The sequence below is a fragment of the Antedon mediterranea genome, chromosome 4 (assembly GCF_964355755.1).
Source record: "Antedon mediterranea chromosome 4, ecAntMedi1.1, whole genome shotgun sequence".
Taxonomy (NCBI): Eukaryota; Metazoa; Echinodermata; class Crinoidea; order Comatulida; family Antedonidae; genus Antedon; species Antedon mediterranea.
In genome coordinates, this window is record NC_092673.1 from 35,307,250 (window position 1) to 35,324,209 (window position 16,960).

A 16,960-nucleotide genomic window follows, 5' to 3' on the forward strand; every position below is an offset into this window, starting at 1 on the left:
ATACTGGCATGTGCTACAACAATAATGCTAAAGCATTTTAATGATGACAGGCTGGATTTAGAGGGCGACGCATGACACAATGCGCTCCCTTTTATACACAATGCTGGATCTGCTCCTGGATGGATCATTCATATTTGGATTCTCATAAAGTATGGAATGTTGCTTACAACTCATTAAAGCTATACTCACCATCTTACTATCAACGAACTTTATAATAAATTAAACTTTTACATTAAATATAGTTTTACATAATAGAAAACGATCACTTGATAACTGATCATGATGTCACTTGACTACTGATGATGTCATGAAGATGAAGGTATTGTTGGCATGGTGATGGATACTGGTATAGACTGTAATATAATGTTCTCACTGTTTTCACTAAATATCTGCAATGCATCTGACGACAGTAGAGATTCAACTGTACCACTATGATCTGTGCTTGAGTGTGAACCATTATTGTTTGTGTTTGGTACTAATATTGCTATCTCGTGATTGGACGATTCTCCTACAAGTTGATGAACTCTGTGACCTTTGGACTGATTGACAGGAAGTCTGCTCAGATGCTCAACATTACCTTCTTGCGTCATCACATCTGATAGGTTTAACTGGTCTTGTGATGTATCTGACGAACTTTGATCAGATAAGCTGGAGTCAGCATTTAATTCCGAATTTAAGCTGCTAAAGTTTTGTGCTAGAGACACTAATATCTGTTGGTTGGCTGGTGATAGTGTTGTATGCTGCAATTGTGGTTGTTGGTTATGCATGCCTAGCAGCTGCTGTGAATGTACAGGTGTATTTCCAAGTAGCAAATTTTGCAGCACAGACACATGTGATGCTTGAAATACCAGCGCCGGTTGAGACTGGTTTGAACTGGTTGAACTGCTTTGTTGTGCAGCTGCATTTGTTGAATTCAAAGCAACAGCTACATTGTAACTTGGTGGAGGATGTGTTGCATTGAGAACAGCTGCATTTTGTATAGCCTGAGCCGCTGCCTGCCCTGTCGCTTGATTGGTGAGTAGTTGCTGCTGCAACTGCTGCCCGAAAAATTGCCCCTGCATTTCCGAGAAAAGCTGAGCAATTTTGCTGCATTCAAATGTTTGAGAATCAGTGTGGTTAGCTTGAGCCAACTGGGCTAGTCTTTGTTGTTCTTTCTGCCTCTGCTCTGCAAGTTTCTGCTGTTGTAGCTGCTGTTCTATCAATTGCTCTTGCTGTTTCTTTCGCTGTTGTTCAGCTAGTTTATGCTTTTTTAGCTGCTCTTCCACCAAACGCTGTTGCTGTTCTATTCTCTGTCGTTTCTCTTCTAAATGCGACTGCATCTTCTCCAGATTTGATTGATGTTGCTTCAACTCTTCCTATACATTAAAAATTATATTATCTATGTTAATAAAGGCTTCACATAAACTGCACACATTATTAAATTTATTATTATTTAATTTTGTTAAAATATGTGGTGTCATGTCCTCTCTAAAGACTTTCTGAAAATTGGGAGCTTTTGACTTTACTACAATTCTTAATAAAGATGTTTTATACTGTGGTTATTTGAGAGTATATGACTTTAATATATTTTGGTCAATTGAAATACTGGGAAGGGGGTAAATTTATTTTATTATGGTACTAAAATATGTTTGTGTAAGTGTTAAAAGGTTATTTTTTATCCTATTAGTAGTAGAATGTTACCAAATATTTAAAAATGAAATTTACCGGTGACATCTCTTTGGTGTTGGGTAGTGTTTCAGTTGTGTTCAGCCCACCATCTGTAGGAGTGGCCTTACTGCTACTACCACCAGTATTATTACTACTAGTAACAGCAGTAGTACTAGGCTCTGAGGAAGTTCTTGTTGATAGCTTTGGTTGCTTATGGTATGGGTTCTTCTCCCAGTATTTCTTCAATCCATGTGGTGGGGGTTCACGATTACCTCCCGTTACTTGCATTTGTTGTTTGACTCTACCAATTGTCCTCGCACTGCTTCCAGTAACCATAGCGATGAAGTTGAAGCAGTTAGTTCTTCCACCTGAAAACAAATCATGGCATTGAACAATTACAATTACAGTAGAACTTGTATTAGGGAAACTTTTGGAACCCTCAATAAGGATGTCCCTCTAAATAGGGTTTGTTAAAACATATACATATTGCAGCTTTTCGTTTCATGGGAAAATGTTCTTAATACAGGTATCCCATGGAATCCTATTGGATTGATTGTAATAGAGATGGAGAAGCAATCAACTCTTGGAAACAGCAAATACATTAGGATCTCTGTTGGCAGTTTGTGTGGGTCAACAAAGTTGACAAAGATCTATATAAGGTAATTACTTATTACCTGATGGAATGAGCATTTCAGCCAATACTTTCCTGGCTTCAGTCTGACTTGAGGTTGCTCTTTCTCTCCAATTTTTCACCAGAACTCCATAAGTCTTGGCAAGCTGAAAAATATATATAAAATATCAATTTTTTTTTTGGAAACACACAAAAAAAGTTTAATAGTACTATACTATATTCACACCTTCATTTAAAAGGAGCGCGATCGTGCTGGCGCTCCTCCACGCTCCTAAAAAAAATATAAAATAGCTCTCCTTAATTCTTCCAGACAACAACAAAAACTGTGTTTTTCGTTAAAATTATATGTTAAATTAACTGCATGAATAGAAATTTCCCACAATGTCGAATATAATAAGAATTTTTCAACAATGAAAGAGGCACCGGCAAAAAAATGTTACAAAATCAAGTTCCTTGAAAATTTAAGGGGGGGAGCTATTCAGTGCTCTCTTCTTATTTCTTTAGATAAAGGTCTGTATATTTTGATTTTGCTTGAACAACAAATACATCTAAAAATGTATGTTGCAATGCGTTAGTTAGTTTGCACGTTGAATTTATTTCATCACATGTTTATCATACTTACAAGTATACATTGATCATCGCAGCATTTTTCATTCTGCAACTCTTCAATCGTCTTTAGTAGACCACGCGCCGACTTTCCACGTACACGTTGCACCCTCCAAGGTCGGGCTTCAGTCTTGAGACCACGATGTAAAAAGTTGTTTGAATATAGCAGCACTTTCTTAACGGCTACTTCACATATTTTCAACTCTCGTAAATACTGTCTCTTCTTCAGAACAAATTCTTCATATTCTTTGGATTTCTTGTGTCCATTACCAAGACCTATTTTTCTACTCACAAAAAAATTATTAAATATTATTAATATTTTTGTAAGTGAAAAAAATTGCATATGGAAGAATAATCATATTAGTGAAGTTAGATTAGAATTCTCTCTGAAATGTTGAGATTCTTTCAAATTTTGGAATTACATGGTGAAACACAAACATAGCTTTACTAATATATTATTTAGTGTTTATTTATTATTTAGTGTTTATTTACCTGGAAATCAAAAATATAAATATATAAAAAGGTCCAAATATCTTACTTTCTTCCTTTACAATCAACAGACTCTTCATCATAGCATTTCTTTAGCCTTAAAACTTTAGCTTTTTTAAATAAATCAAGTAAAGTGTTGGCGCGTGCTTCCCATCCTTCAGTACCATCTACAAGAAACATAGCAAATAAACAACCGTGTTTAAATTGTTAAAATCAAAAGCAAAACTATATAAAAACAATGATATTCAATGTTCTATATACAAAAACACAAATTCTTTACTGTACTGTAACAAACATAGGGAATATATACAGTAGCTTGGGGAAATGTCAAAATTTAATTCCATGATAATGATGAATTAAATTAACTATAATAACTTGTTTTTCGGACATGCATGAATGATTTTTTTGGGGTGGGTGGAAGAGATGGAATAATATGGTTCGTAATTACTGAGCAAGGGGATGGCTTGCTTTATATACATGTATATGTGTGAGCCAATTAAGAGCTGTTTCAGAGCATAGATTTCATTTGTTGAAATATAATAAAATACTAGTGAGTCAAACGGCTAATCTCCTGTTGATTTTTATCATTTAAAATTATGCCTTGTGTGTAACACTGAAGCTAATAAATAATTGTTTTTCTCACCCTAAGAGTACAGTAGCATATTCCGAGCAATACAATTTAGTACAGGTTAGAAACTAATGTAATCTTACCATCACCATAAATATACTTTTGAAGACAACCACATGGTCTTGATTTGAATATATTACAGGTGAACCTTGCAGCTAAATATGAAAAATAAAATAGACAAATTGAATTTTAAGATAATACAATGTTTTGAAATAAATGTTTAGTATAAAATAAGATGTGTACAAGAAATAAATAATGAGGCTTGTTATTTTACAAATGGTACTTCACACTATAATATTTTGTTATTTACACGTTTCTACAAATTAATAAAAATATTAATTTTCAAAAGTGCTGTTCCTACCTTCGGGATCATTCAATCTTGTTGCCATCGACTGCGCAAACTTCTCGCAATCCTCTGCAAATTTTTTGCGATCAGCTTCTGTGGCGACTGGAGGTTTAATTCGCACCGACTTCTGTTGTCGGTTAAAAAGCAAACCTAAAAACAAAATAATATTACAGTAATACACTCATTTATTTTGCTACTCACAATAAACTGCATGTATTCACATTTACAGTGTTCTAATATACTTACCACATGCATTGCATAGTATCAGTTTTTTGCCTGTTTCTGGGTCAACTTTGTAGCGAGGGGCCGGCGCCCTCTTTGGATCTTTCTTTGAGATGCTTCGTTTTGGATTGACAATATAAGGAGACTTACAATTATCGCAACAAAATGGTTTTGCTGAAAAAGAAATTTTCAATTAATTATTGTGCATGAATATAGTTTATAGTTATGTTAATATAGCCCTCAGTTCAAATCAAACCTACAACCTTTCAGTGCACCAACCAGGTCCAGGTCCATAATATAAACTCAAAGCCTACCAGAATAAACTCAAAGCCTACCAGATTTTTCGGCTCCAGATGACTTTGGTCCCCTCTTCTTAGCTTTCACTATTTCTTGTTGGATGTCTGGTGACACTGCTCTCTGCTTGCGAACTCTTCCACCTCTGCGTAATCCGGGTGTTGATGATGGCGCACAAGTTAACATAGTAGTTGCCTGTTCAACAACCGAAGCAGGTTCACTTATTATTCCTGCAAATTTTGAATACAATAAAACTTACAAAATAATCAGCTCAATTCAACACATTTAAATGTAATGTTATATAGGCCTAGATTTTTTTTAACTAACCATATACAATATTATCATATACTATTTTAATATAAATTAATGTTTAAACCAGTCACCCATTACACATGACTACCTGTCATAAACCTTAGGCTTAAAATATCATAATAAGGCCACGCACACGAAACGACTTTGTTCCGGTGGAGTAATTCGTCTTGCCTAATTTTTGGAAGATCAGCCTTGGCCCTAGCCTAGCTATAGTAACTATTTTCCTCAATATAAAAGCAAACATTTAAATGTAAATCATCCGTAAGGTTACCTGAAATATCATACATATCGCTGTTACTTTCCATTGTATTTAACGCAAGAAAGCATTCGAATTTACAATTAAAACAACAAATTATTTAGTTTACTGGCTCCCTTTTCTACTTGAAATCCTGCGCACACAAACAAAATTCGCCGATTAAATATTGAGGGGGTAATTCATTTTTTATTAAAAAAAGTCACCGACAATATAGAGGGGGTAATTTAACTTTCTTTCACACACAGCACACACTACTGGAGGTGGTATTTCCAGGTACACTTTATAGGCTGTATTCACACTGGTCATCATCACAGAACAACTTGAGGATTTCCCTTTAATTATACGTTAACGCAATGGAGAAAATCAGTTCATCGGATACGACTGTAAACAACAGACGAATTGCTTCAGTTATTGGATGTTTCATAGCCGATGCTGCAGGTAACTTGCTCTTAAAATACACCACAACTATTTAGATTAATTATTCTATACCATGGTCCATGACTAGACTTTTTTTAATTGATCAGAAGACCTTGACACTATTTTCAGTCCTAGTAAAGCTTGTTTTTCTTATATGTATAAAGGGTGTAGATTCAAATTTGCATATAAGCAAATTAGACATGTTTTATTTAAATGTATTCTTTATATAAATTCCAAATCATACTGAGTAAGAAATGTATTTGTTTGATTTTTACAATAAAAAAAAGGATATAAGACAAATAAGTATATTAAATATGAATGAATAACATCTAGTATACCACCATATTCTTCTTATAGCACAGCCATTGCATTGGAACTATGATCTAAAAAAGCTGGATGAAATAGTTGGAGATAAACCAATGGAATTCTGGAATCCCTCCAGGAATCCATTTTACACCCTTCCAACTGGACGGAATACTGTGTATGGAGACCACATCATGAGTTTGCTGAAATCTGTCTATACAGCAAAAGGTGAAACTCTCACTGTAAACTACAGTTAATGATTCAAGTTTCGTAATACGCATGTGGTTACATAATTATTTTACATCTGCTAGATTTAATGATTTAAGTTCGCAATATGAGTGTTGGAAAGTAGGCTGGGTTCCAGACGGAGTTTTTTCTTAATATTAGTAAAAAGATAAATATTTTTAACAAATACATTTATTAATTCATCATTTGTTTCACTAATAATTACGAGATATATTTTTGTATTTATATATTTATTCATTTAACAGGTTTTAGTGCAGAAGAATACGCTAAGGAACTTGTAAACATGTTTGGTCCTGATAGTGACTATGAAAAACAACCTCTAAATGCTATCGTAGTCGATAAAGATGTAAAGAAGAAACTTCCAATTGAAGGACCCTGGCGTTCCGCCTGCGTTAAATATTTCTTGCAGAATCACCTTGGTGACGGTCAAGAAAATAGTAGGTTATGTCATAGCCTCTTTTCTCTCAAAAATTGTTTTGTTCTTCATAAAAATTGTTTTATAACTAGTATATACTAAAAATTAAATTTAAATTTCTGTATTGAAAAAAGTCTCTACTGAAAGTTGATCCTTTGATAGTTTACCTCCGCCAAGGAGGTATATGTAATCGGTAGCGTGTGTTTGTTTGTTTGTTTGTTAGCAGGATTACTCAAAAAGTAATTACAAGATCTTTACCAAAATGAATATACAGATAGATATGTGGTCAAGGACCATTCTATTAAATTTTGGGACCATTGTCCCAATTCTGGACCTCTTTTTAGTATACTTTTCAGACCTGCTAGTGTTAAAAGATAGGACAGAATTTTTCAACAGCCGGCGAGCAGTCTTAAAGTAAACAAGTATACTGAAATTGCATTTTCTCGAGAACTAGTTTGTGATTTGTAATTTTAAAACATAATTTGATTTAATGTGCACGTTTTTTTATGCCAGTAGTTTAAAAAACCTATTTTCTTTTCAAATTCACTCGTTTGATTTTCGCGTTGCTGTTCTATTGTTAGTCAACTGAAACTATTGTTAATTGAAAGGCTTCTTACATAACCATTACACCAAACTCGCATACACATGCTTGTAGTGAAATTAGCCTAAATCACAAACAGCATTAAGACACACACAAATATATATATATATATTTTTTACCGGAGAAATCTTATGTAGGAGAATTTTACAGTAGGCGGAGGTATGCACTCTCGGAGTGGCTTTCTAGTTCTAGATGTTGTTACAAAGTTAGCTTATATTATTATATCTTCATAATATGTAATTGCAGGTTTTGCTGCTGTTGGGTGCATATATAAAAATAAAACTGACTCGTGCTAATTTAGCTACAGTACATGTACTTTTTGAGTTTTAAATCATTTATAATTTTAATAACAATTTCAGATTTAGATAAAATGAAGGACATGCACGCTGTGGTTCCAGTGGTACCAATTGTTGCAGTGTATGCTGGGAAGGAAAATATGCTAGAAATGGTTGAAGCTTCGATCCGGGTCGTGTTGACGTCGCAAAAAGCTGTGTCATACGGATTAGCTGCTGCTAGGTAATAATGACCTTGAAATAACAATGTTAGCTTTACAGTTGGCTTTTAAATATCTCTTTCAAAATGTCCTTTTATTTACCACAAACAGCTTATTTCGTGTTCCACTTCATTGCTGTCAGGAAACTGACATTGTTTATCAATTTGGCTGTAAATACTCTACTATGTATTGATTACCTGGATAAACCAACAATAGTCTTTGTATATAAGAATGAGAAATAAACTCCAAAAGGTAAAGTATTCATTGAGCACACCTCTCCATAAATGGTAGAGTCATTGAAGCATCCCCACACATCGTCATTCTTTTCAAGTTGAATAAGCTACAGTAGGTCATGTCAATAGTGTGCGCATGCAGGGGAAGTTGGGATGTGCCTCCTCAATCACATCAAAATAGTTTAGGTAGTTTCTGGGTTCAGGCGACCGATGACACATCGATTGATTGACGTAACTTGTTCCCATGTCATTCGGTCATTGCAAAGTAAAAGTTTCACCCAAACAACTATTTTACCTCCAAAAAATGATTGCAAAGTTACACAACAATTTTTATTGCAAAGAATAATAAAGTTTAACATAACTTCATTCAGAATTCTTGAGCAGTACATCTTGTATGGAGAGAAAGCAGATAATGCTTTGGACGTTGTCATAAAAGAACTCAAGAATCCTGAGAGAAAGAACCCAACACCATTAGATGCTACAATAGCTGATGAGTTCCAGGCAGTGATAAATGCAAAAGACATTCCTCATAGAAAAGCAGCGACAGAAGTCTTCAAAAACCAATGCTGTGAGTATTACTATTATTTTGAGTAGATTCCTACATTCAAAATTGAACATGATCTTCACAAACATGACCTCTATGACATGACATGACCTCTATGTGAACCTGCAAGAAGTAGTTATCTTCTTCATCAAGTTAATTCTTGCTCTTTCAAAGTTAAAACATGGTTAACTTTAGTTTAGCGTAATAAATTAATTCATAAGATAGAATCTTGTATGGAAACCACTTGGGATGTAAATCAGAGGGCTCTTCCTGATACTAATGATTCTGTTTTGTTTTTCTGTTTGTTTTCTTTATGTATGGTATTGAAATAAATCAAATCAACCAATCAACATTGATTTAGTATTTCCGTACTGTTTCATCAACAACAAATTTTACATATAAACGTAAATGTATTTATTCTTTTATAAATGTATTTATTCTTTTATAAATGTATTTATTTGTCAGTAATCAAATCAAATTTCTCTTTTTCTTGCTAAATTAATCATACTGGTTTATAATTCAAAATATAATATTTGTTTCTAATTTTCTAATTGAAGATGTCCCAGAAGCATTCCAGTCAACCCTTCATTGCCTGATTAATACGACTGATTATTGTGACGCGATACAGACAACAATGAGGGCAGCAGGCTGTACTAGTAGATGTTCATATGTTGGGGCTTGCTTAGCAGCAAGGGTGAGTTTTACAAGGATGTAGTCAGGGGTGGACCCATGGGGCTTGCTTAGCAGCAAGGGTGAGTGTTACAAGGATGTAGTCAGGAGTTGACCCATGGGGTAGCTGTTCATATGTTGGGGCTTGCTTAGCAGCAAGGGTGACTTTTTACAATGATGTAGTCAGGAGTTGACCCATGGGGGTAGCATTTTTTCACGGCTAAAACGACATTATAAACTACTTTTTGATATCTATTTTTTTGACAGACGATTAATATTGTATGTTAGCAACCTGTATTCGCCCCTGTAAAGGCCAATTTACACAGACGAGTCGTAAAAATGTACAAATATAGAATCTACTCCTTATGACCATTTACACACAATGTGGAACGGACGGGCGGTTTCCGCTTAAAATGGATACAGATCCGACTTGGGATAACCTACACGGTTTTCACTTACCGTTAAATTGGCCTTAACTGTTTTTAATGTTTACTGTATACATAAATGAATAGGGAAGTCATATTTTGCTTCACATAGAAAATTCATAATAAAATCTTGTCGGCCAGCCCAAAGGGTGTCTGGTATTGGGAGAGTTGACTGTATTGATAATCCTGGTCCATTATGTGGTTCAAAACTAGATTCAAATTCACATGTTTTCTTTATATTTGTACAGAATGGAATTGAATGTATACCAGATGACTGGAAGATGAAAACCAACTGTTTTGATTCTACATTGAAAATGATGCAAGAATTATGCAAATGAGTATAAAGTACAAATCATGCAAATCAGCAATGCTGTTTTTTTATTAACAGGATATAATTTTAAAACCTTCATTGCAAATTCAGTTTTTGTTATATGTTAATTCTAATAATTTAAACTCTAAAAAATGAAATATCAGGGGACCTAATGAAAGCATTATCGAAAGGGGCCTTGTAGGAACCTGGTGAATTGATACTATATCTGGATGTTTTTGAATACATCCAGAACTACTGGAAGAAATTCTTTTAGCAGTCATGTTGGATTTCATGTTTATCATATGAATGTGTAAATGGCAAAATAAACTATCCTCAATGAATGTTAGTTATAGTATTTACAATGTTATACTTGCACAAACCAAATGAATATTTATATATGGGATGAATTATGATAATTATAATTTTGAATGGGCAATCAATGTTAGTTATTATATATCACTTGTAAGAAATTTATATAATTGTTGTTGAGATATTTCAAAACTGCACCTTTTATATTAATAGTATATGAATTAAATTAGATGAAATCAATTGAAATAAAAAGCTTACTAATATACTACAGTAACAATGTTTTATTTACTATTTGTGCACAATTTTCACAAAAAATTCATTTTTACTTAATTTTCAAGTGCGATTTATTTATCATTTTCGTTTTAGAACTAAATGATTTTTTTCAATACTAGAGCGTAAATATTCATTTCAGAACATTTTAGAATAGAAATACTCTACTATTAATTAAATTAACTCATGATTTTACAGTTTTCTCTGGTGGTAGAATGTTATACATATGATTGCATCAAATAATTTATTGCATGGATGTTTGAGAGGGATATATAGTGCTGTTATGTGACTTTCATGTGTTGAATAAATCAAGAAAATGTTTTTTTCATAAAATTACTCATTATTTTAACAAATTAGTACTTTGTAGGTATGGCGATTACTAAGGATTGTCCAATGACGAGATATGCTTTACTTAAGTAACATAATAGAATAAGTTTGAGAATCGCATTGTAAAGTCATTGCCCTCTGACCTTTAACCCTAAACTGACCCATTGCCTATTTGTCAATAACCTTTATCACAGCATATCCTTTTCTTTATCACGTGACTCTGTCCATGCTTTTGCAATTGTTCGTTTCATTTCGTCATCGCCATCATCGTACATTTTTCTCATCATGTCCATTATGCCAGCCGATGGATCGGCTTTATCATCGTATTTTGGCGGTGCGGACCTGTAAAATGAAATTATGATGCAACTAAAATTGTTTATTGAAGTGTAACTAATTTTCACAAAATGTTTATCTTCCTAAGCACAACGTCGATACTGAAAATCAAGGTCAGATAGACAGATTTTGTGTTCTTTTCTTTAGCTGATTTTGTGTTATATAATTTTGTCAATAATAAAAAAATCTTGCTAAAATAAAAAAGCATTGGGTAAAATCTGAAATTTAAAAATAGAGGGCGCTGTAGAAAAAATCACTCATGCATGCAATCTCAACTAAATTTGTTTTCAACTGTAATGAATTTGCAAGTTTATTTAGTTTGCATCCATTTTTTGAAAATTAATAAGTTGACCCTACTAGTCTACAAACGCTGTACGCAACCTTTGACCTTTGACACTGCAATGATATTGTAATTAAGTGTTCTGTAATTGCACTTACTCTTTCATTAATTTTGACTTTTGTTCTGCTACAGTCAAATATTTCCATGTGATTTTTTCTGCTTTTCTTAAGAATAAAATCAGATTATCTGTTTTTATCTGAATAATAAAGAATAAACAAACAAAAATCGGTTACTGAAATAATGTTATAATGGTGTCTAAAAACAAAGCAAATTGTCTTTATATATTTTACCTTTCTTTTTAATGAAAGTCACTTTCTTCCAGGGCCTAGAAAATGTTTTAGTAATACAACCCTTCCTTTAAAACACACCTTAAATTGCCGGTAAACGGAAGCAGTGATGTGGGTTCGATTGGTCTGCTTTTTTCCCGTTTTTTTTTTCTTTTTGCAAATTTTTTTGTTGTTTTTAGTTTCAAGGTTTGTATTTTTCATGGTTTTCACAAGCGCCTTGAGCACTTTGTGGATACGTGCGCTCTATAAATCATGAACAAGGGGTAATATGTGTTTCCACACTATGACCAACCCCTATTCAGGGGACACCCCTATTATGGAGGCACCTATTCTATTGCATTCATTGACTTTCCAAATGTCAATGGCTCGTATGAGTACACAACTCCTTTACACCTGTGTAGCAAATTCTCGTTACCTTAAATGATGAGTTTTCAGCATCTATGTCATGCAGAAGGTTTGCTATATTCAACTGATGATTGCTGCCCTCTAGATTGTGAACTATCAAATCAAATGACCTGTTGAAACAAATAAAATAGGATCAACAAAAAAACATTTTCGTATTAAATATAACATTTCAGATCAAATCATTCTGTGAATGTGCACATATTTCTGAGCATGAGCAGAATGATTTTCTGAATAGACGATTTTCATGCTACGAAAAAAACATTTTTTCAATCATACAGTTATGTAGGCTAATCTTTAAAGAACATTTTACAGTAATTTATTTTTCTCATACGACCCTCCGTTCAGGAGATACGATTTTTAATTAACATGATGTCCTGAAATCCGCTGCAAACTCAGTTATTTTTTATTTCTATGCTTGGCTGGTCACGTCATCTCTGCAAGATGGCTTCCGTAGGACGAAAATCGTCTATTGACTGTATTACAGAAAACGAAAGGCCAGCACATCACATGTTTTGAGGGTTGTATAGGTAAAACCATGAAACAGGGGATTTCGGGGATTGGGTCATTTTTCTTCTACTTCAACTTACTTTTGAGTGTATGTGACTGTAACCTGTTCTGCTGGCACTGTATGCACTCCTTTTAGCGACACATACATTTTGACAGACTTTTCCGACTGATCCCAACCTTTGTAAATAATAATCAAATGAATGTAAAATATTTTATCAATCAGCTATAAACGTGTCTTTATTTTTGCAACGGGGAAAAAAATGTAAAAATTGGCGTCTGTATCCTTACCATAATTAGTAATCTTTTTTGCATGAAACTCTTTTTGTTTAGGTACTTTAGGTACACTTGTTCCATCATCTTTTCCAGCCTCTGTGTTTGACAGTCGATTCATTTCAGCTTCTATCTTTTGGTTTTCCAACTTTAGCACATTCTTTACTCGTTCTCTTGTTGCCATTGACAAAAGATGCTGTATTTCTTCGGCATCTTTTTGTAACTGATAGGATAAAACTAGTTTATAGTAAAACCGTATTTATAATATAAAGGCCTAGACTGAAGTGAAAGTAATACTAGCCTATAGGCCTAGTATAGGTAGATCAATTTATTACATTTTTCTAAATCAATACTAGAAAAATTCTACCCATCTGGACTAAGTTTTCTGTAACTAGGCCAATGGACACTACTGTAGCCAGGGCAGAGGCTAGGCCTACAAGTTATTATTTTGGAATTTGGTAATTTCAACCTAAAGGCCCTACTAGAGGCCTAGATTATTATTATTAGGTCTACTCTACGCATAGCCTTAACAATATATGTTCAATTCCCACATGTCAACAACGAGTTTTGATATCAATGGCTCCACATCTTACTCTTAACTTTACATTGGTAAATGGGTCCAATCATCCACACCCAGCCTATGTGCTTGGACAACATTGTTTTAACCACGCATATGATCTGAAATAAACACGTGTCTAGCCTAACTATTTCGGATTTACTGCGGCCTAGCCTAAATAGTCAATATAACAACTAATTTAACACTAAATAGAACATTGAACTATTTTGGGTAATACCTAACTATCTATAAAATATTTAAAAAATGAATACGTTTTGTTTGGACGACATTTTAAATTAAAATTCTTCTTTTTACACGAAACAAGTTCAAGGCAAAAATTCTCGAATCATCGATTCTCTTTTTTTTAAGGTTTTTGATTTGTTTTGTGTTTTGCTGCCCTCTATTTTGATTTATTCAACAAACTTTTGTCAACAAAATCTCGGCGCCGTCCACTTACTTGCAACTGCCTTGTAGTGTAGGCCAGTATGTAATTTCGTGTCATTTTTTTGTTAAAAGCAAAATTCCAGCTGATTTAGTGTCTTTAGGATGTAAAGTAATGAAAAAAATATGTTGCCATTTTTTTTTAAAAAGCTTAAGGGTGTCAAATCCAAGATGGCCGCCAATATGTAAAATATCCAATAAATGTACCATATTGGACAAAGTAACACCCATTATGAATAATATTTTAAGTTCATATGGGTTCTCTGCTATATAAGAATTAATATAAACCTATATTCATTAGTATTCTGACATTTTGAATTTCAAAATGGCCGCCATTTTTAAAAAATGGATTAAATTTCTTATTAAAACATGTGCAAGTTATGACGTTGATTGAAATCACATAAAATGATAGGCCTATGACAACAACATTGGTGATTAACACAAAATGGCGGCCATTTTGAATTTTAAAATGGCCGCAATTTTTTTTAAATGGGTTAAATTTCTTATTAAAACTTGTATAAGTTAAATAGAATTAGATTGAAATATACAAAATGATATGCTTATGACAACAACATGGTGATTAACACAAAATGTTGACCATCAGGAGGTCTACATTACTGACAGTACACTTCTTCATATTAAAACATCTCATAAACTTCTTCAGTTAAATGACAACTAACTCTGCCAAAGTCCTTCAATGAAATATTTCTAATCTTGGATGCGATACAGTAAGTTGACCTTCCTTCGTTCTCTACTGCTGTATCCATCAAACTTCCACAGACCTTGTTCAGAAACAAATTGGCAAAATAACTGAAATACCTCATTTCACCGGCAAATAATCTCTATAGGAGTCTTCTTTTACTTTGATAAGTTTGTCACCTGTATTCACCGTCATATATATTTTTTGCCAATATTCGTTGTTTTCTTAGGATCCCATATAGACAGTTTGCCTTCTACAAGACTTTTACCAATGCCTCAAACATTTTCTGTCCAATTTCATCATGCCATGGCCAACAAACACCTTTGTGCGAATTGCAGCATTCTTCATTAATCGGGATATCATCTCTCTTTAAATGTAAACTAAATTTGCCAGCTCTGATGAAATCATTAATTTGTGTTATTCCAATGATACCACGCTCAATGACCCTGATCAATTGATGTAAATCCAGCAAGTCTCACACATACATGTCCTCTCATATACATACCATACTGTATATAGGGATATAGTTTAACCACATCATTTAGATTTCGTCGACTCTCTGTATTCAAGTTAATATCTTTATGATCAGCCTCTTTCAAATAAAATGATACTTAACTTAGAATCTCTTTCTCCGTCTGCATTTGTAGAAGCAAGTTGTAGAGAGAAAGCAGAATTAGTGTTCTTTTGTCCTTTACAGATGTTTTCCATTTAAGATATTTTTGTCCCGATTTGTGTCACTAGTTGTATAGGTAATACAAGTTCAGTTTCAACAAAAGCACTTGCCTCAACACTATTTTCACAATGCTACATGTCCAACCAAAAGCCATATAGTTCACCGGGTCGACATAATAATTGCTTTTTGGTGTCATTTCTGTCCACCTCCACTCATCTCGGGTAAGAGTCATCACCAGGCATTCTTGTCTTTCCCTAGTACATGGGTTTTTATACCACAACCATGTGCACTCATCAAACCAGTGTATAATGCTGGTCTGTCTGTAGGGGGTACATATCTAATGAAATTGGTTGAGATTGTAGAAGATGAGAAGTAGGAGTTCATTCATTTACAAGGTTATTTATAGGCAGAGCTTTATCTGTATTTCCTTCAAGCTTCTGCCAAAAGTTGATAGGTTGAAACTTACCAACCATACTGGTGACTATGGCTCTGAAGGTTCAGACATTGAATTACATAGCAATAACGCATTTATTATTTAACATATTTATACAGGATTTCACAATAAGGTATAAATGCACTTGTTTTATATTGTGGTCCTGTCTCCTGTTAAGTTTCAGTTTCATGAAAAGAAATGAGATCTGTAATTTAGAATCTATATATAAATTATGGTTAATTCTGACATAGGCGAGCACAATGGAAAAACTTTGGAACAAATTTCTGCCTTGGATACCTACCTGAACTATCTCAGGTGTACCGCGAAATGTAAAACAGTTTTCACTATTACGATATTGTTCCATATTTCTATCTTAGGAATATATTATAAAGAGTTTTAAAACAAAATTTCTGATTCATCGGTAGATTTTCAACTCAATTTCAATTGTACGCGGTCAAAGTAATTTCCGGGTTCACGATGAGTTCACAGGTTCACCTTGCAACTACCTGGTTTCAGTAAAGTTGGTCGTTAGTGGCTATTAGCTATTTTAGTTTTTTGTTTATTTTCGGATTGAACCATGCGTGTGAAGGTACAGTAGTTAAAAAATAAAATCCCGATAGCCGAGTTTTATTGAGTAAGCTGGCAGGAATAACTGTAGGCTATCTGTGCCCCATTAGGGCCCATATTGCAAGCCGTCTAAAACATCTTCCTTCTTGGGCCGAAACGGCCTACACTGTCGCGGAAGTTAGTTTCAAAAGATGTTTAAATTAAATAATGTATTATGATGGTATTTATTTGAATAAACGCCTCCCCAATAAAACACTTTGAATAATAATCGCCTACACCCCCTCCCCCCACCTACCCAACTATCTAATAAACGCCCATCCACATTAATTATACACACAATATTGTATATACTATTTATAATAGAATTCATTACACTGTTAACTATAATTCACCAAGCATTTGTTATAATTTTTTACCACTTTTCATATCTATTAGAGGATTTTATTTGATTATAA

General features: G+C 33.7%; 3 protein-coding genes across 3 annotated transcripts; 1 reads left to right on the forward strand and 2 right to left on the reverse strand.

Moving 5' to 3' along the window:
• Positions 1-39: 39 nt before the first annotated feature.
• On the reverse strand, positions 40-5,572 carry LOC140047421 (uncharacterized). The gene is made up of 10 exons (XM_072092443.1): positions 5,447-5,572; positions 4,905-5,093; positions 4,594-4,743; positions 4,363-4,497; positions 4,085-4,156; positions 3,423-3,540; positions 2,901-3,168; positions 2,322-2,424; positions 1,705-2,015; positions 40-1,355 (listed from the first exon to the last, which is right to left on the reverse strand). The coding sequence occupies exons 1-10, from the start codon at positions 5,478-5,480 to the stop codon at positions 306-308; spliced, it is 2,430 nt and encodes an 809-aa protein (XP_071948544.1). The 5' UTR covers positions 5,481-5,572; the 3' UTR covers positions 40-305.
• A 106-nt stretch (positions 5,573-5,678) lies between these two features.
• LOC140047422 (crystallin J1A-like) lies at positions 5,679-10,601 on the forward strand. The gene is made up of 7 exons (XM_072092444.1): positions 5,679-5,869; positions 6,206-6,379; positions 6,643-6,834; positions 7,773-7,929; positions 8,511-8,707; positions 9,241-9,377; positions 10,026-10,601. The coding sequence occupies exons 1-7, from the start codon at positions 5,785-5,787 to the stop codon at positions 10,113-10,115; spliced, it is 1,032 nt and encodes a 343-aa protein (XP_071948545.1). The 5' UTR covers positions 5,679-5,784; the 3' UTR covers positions 10,116-10,601.
• Positions 10,602-10,732: 131 nt separating this feature from the next.
• Positions 10,733-14,105, reverse strand: LOC140047424 (calcyclin-binding protein-like). Its single transcript, XM_072092445.1, has 6 exons — positions 13,964-14,105; positions 13,154-13,358; positions 12,946-13,042; positions 12,369-12,468; positions 11,765-11,862; positions 10,733-11,335 (listed from the first exon to the last, which is right to left on the reverse strand). Exons 1-6 carry the CDS (start codon positions 13,979-13,981, stop codon positions 11,182-11,184), a joined length of 672 nt encoding a protein of 223 aa, XP_071948546.1. The 5' UTR covers positions 13,982-14,105; the 3' UTR covers positions 10,733-11,181.
• Between the last annotated feature and the right edge of the window lie 2,855 nt (positions 14,106-16,960).

Coding starts and splice junctions, on each gene's coding strand:
- LOC140047422 (XM_072092444.1), top strand. CDS start 5,785: ATGGAGAAAATCAGTTCATCGGATACGACTGTAAACAACAGACGAATT. Junction 6,380..6,642: donor ATCTGTCTATACAGCAAAAG/GTGAAACTCTCA, acceptor TTCATTTAACAG/GTTTTAGTGCAGAAGAATAC. Junction 9,378..10,025: donor GGGCTTGCTTAGCAGCAAGG/GTGAGTTTTACA, acceptor ATATTTGTACAG/AATGGAATTGAATGTATACC.
- LOC140047424 (XM_072092445.1), bottom strand. Junction 12,469..12,945: donor ACAGTCACATACACTCAAAA/GTAAGTTGAAGT, acceptor TTGTTTCAACAG/GTCATTTGATTTGATAGTTC. Junction 11,863..12,368: donor CTGAAAACTCATCATTTAAG/GTAACGAGAATT, acceptor TTTATTATTCAG/ATAAAAACAGATAATCTGAT.
- LOC140047421 (XM_072092443.1), bottom strand. CDS start 5,480: ATGGAAAGTAACAGCGATATGTATGATATTTCAG. Junction 3,169..3,422: donor GTTGATTGTAAAGGAAGAAA/GTAAGATATTTG, acceptor TTTTGTGAGTAG/AAAAATAGGTCTTGGTAATG. Junction 2,425..2,900: donor GCGATGATCAATGTATACTT/GTAAGTATGATA, acceptor TATATTTTTCAG/CTTGCCAAGACTTATGGAGT.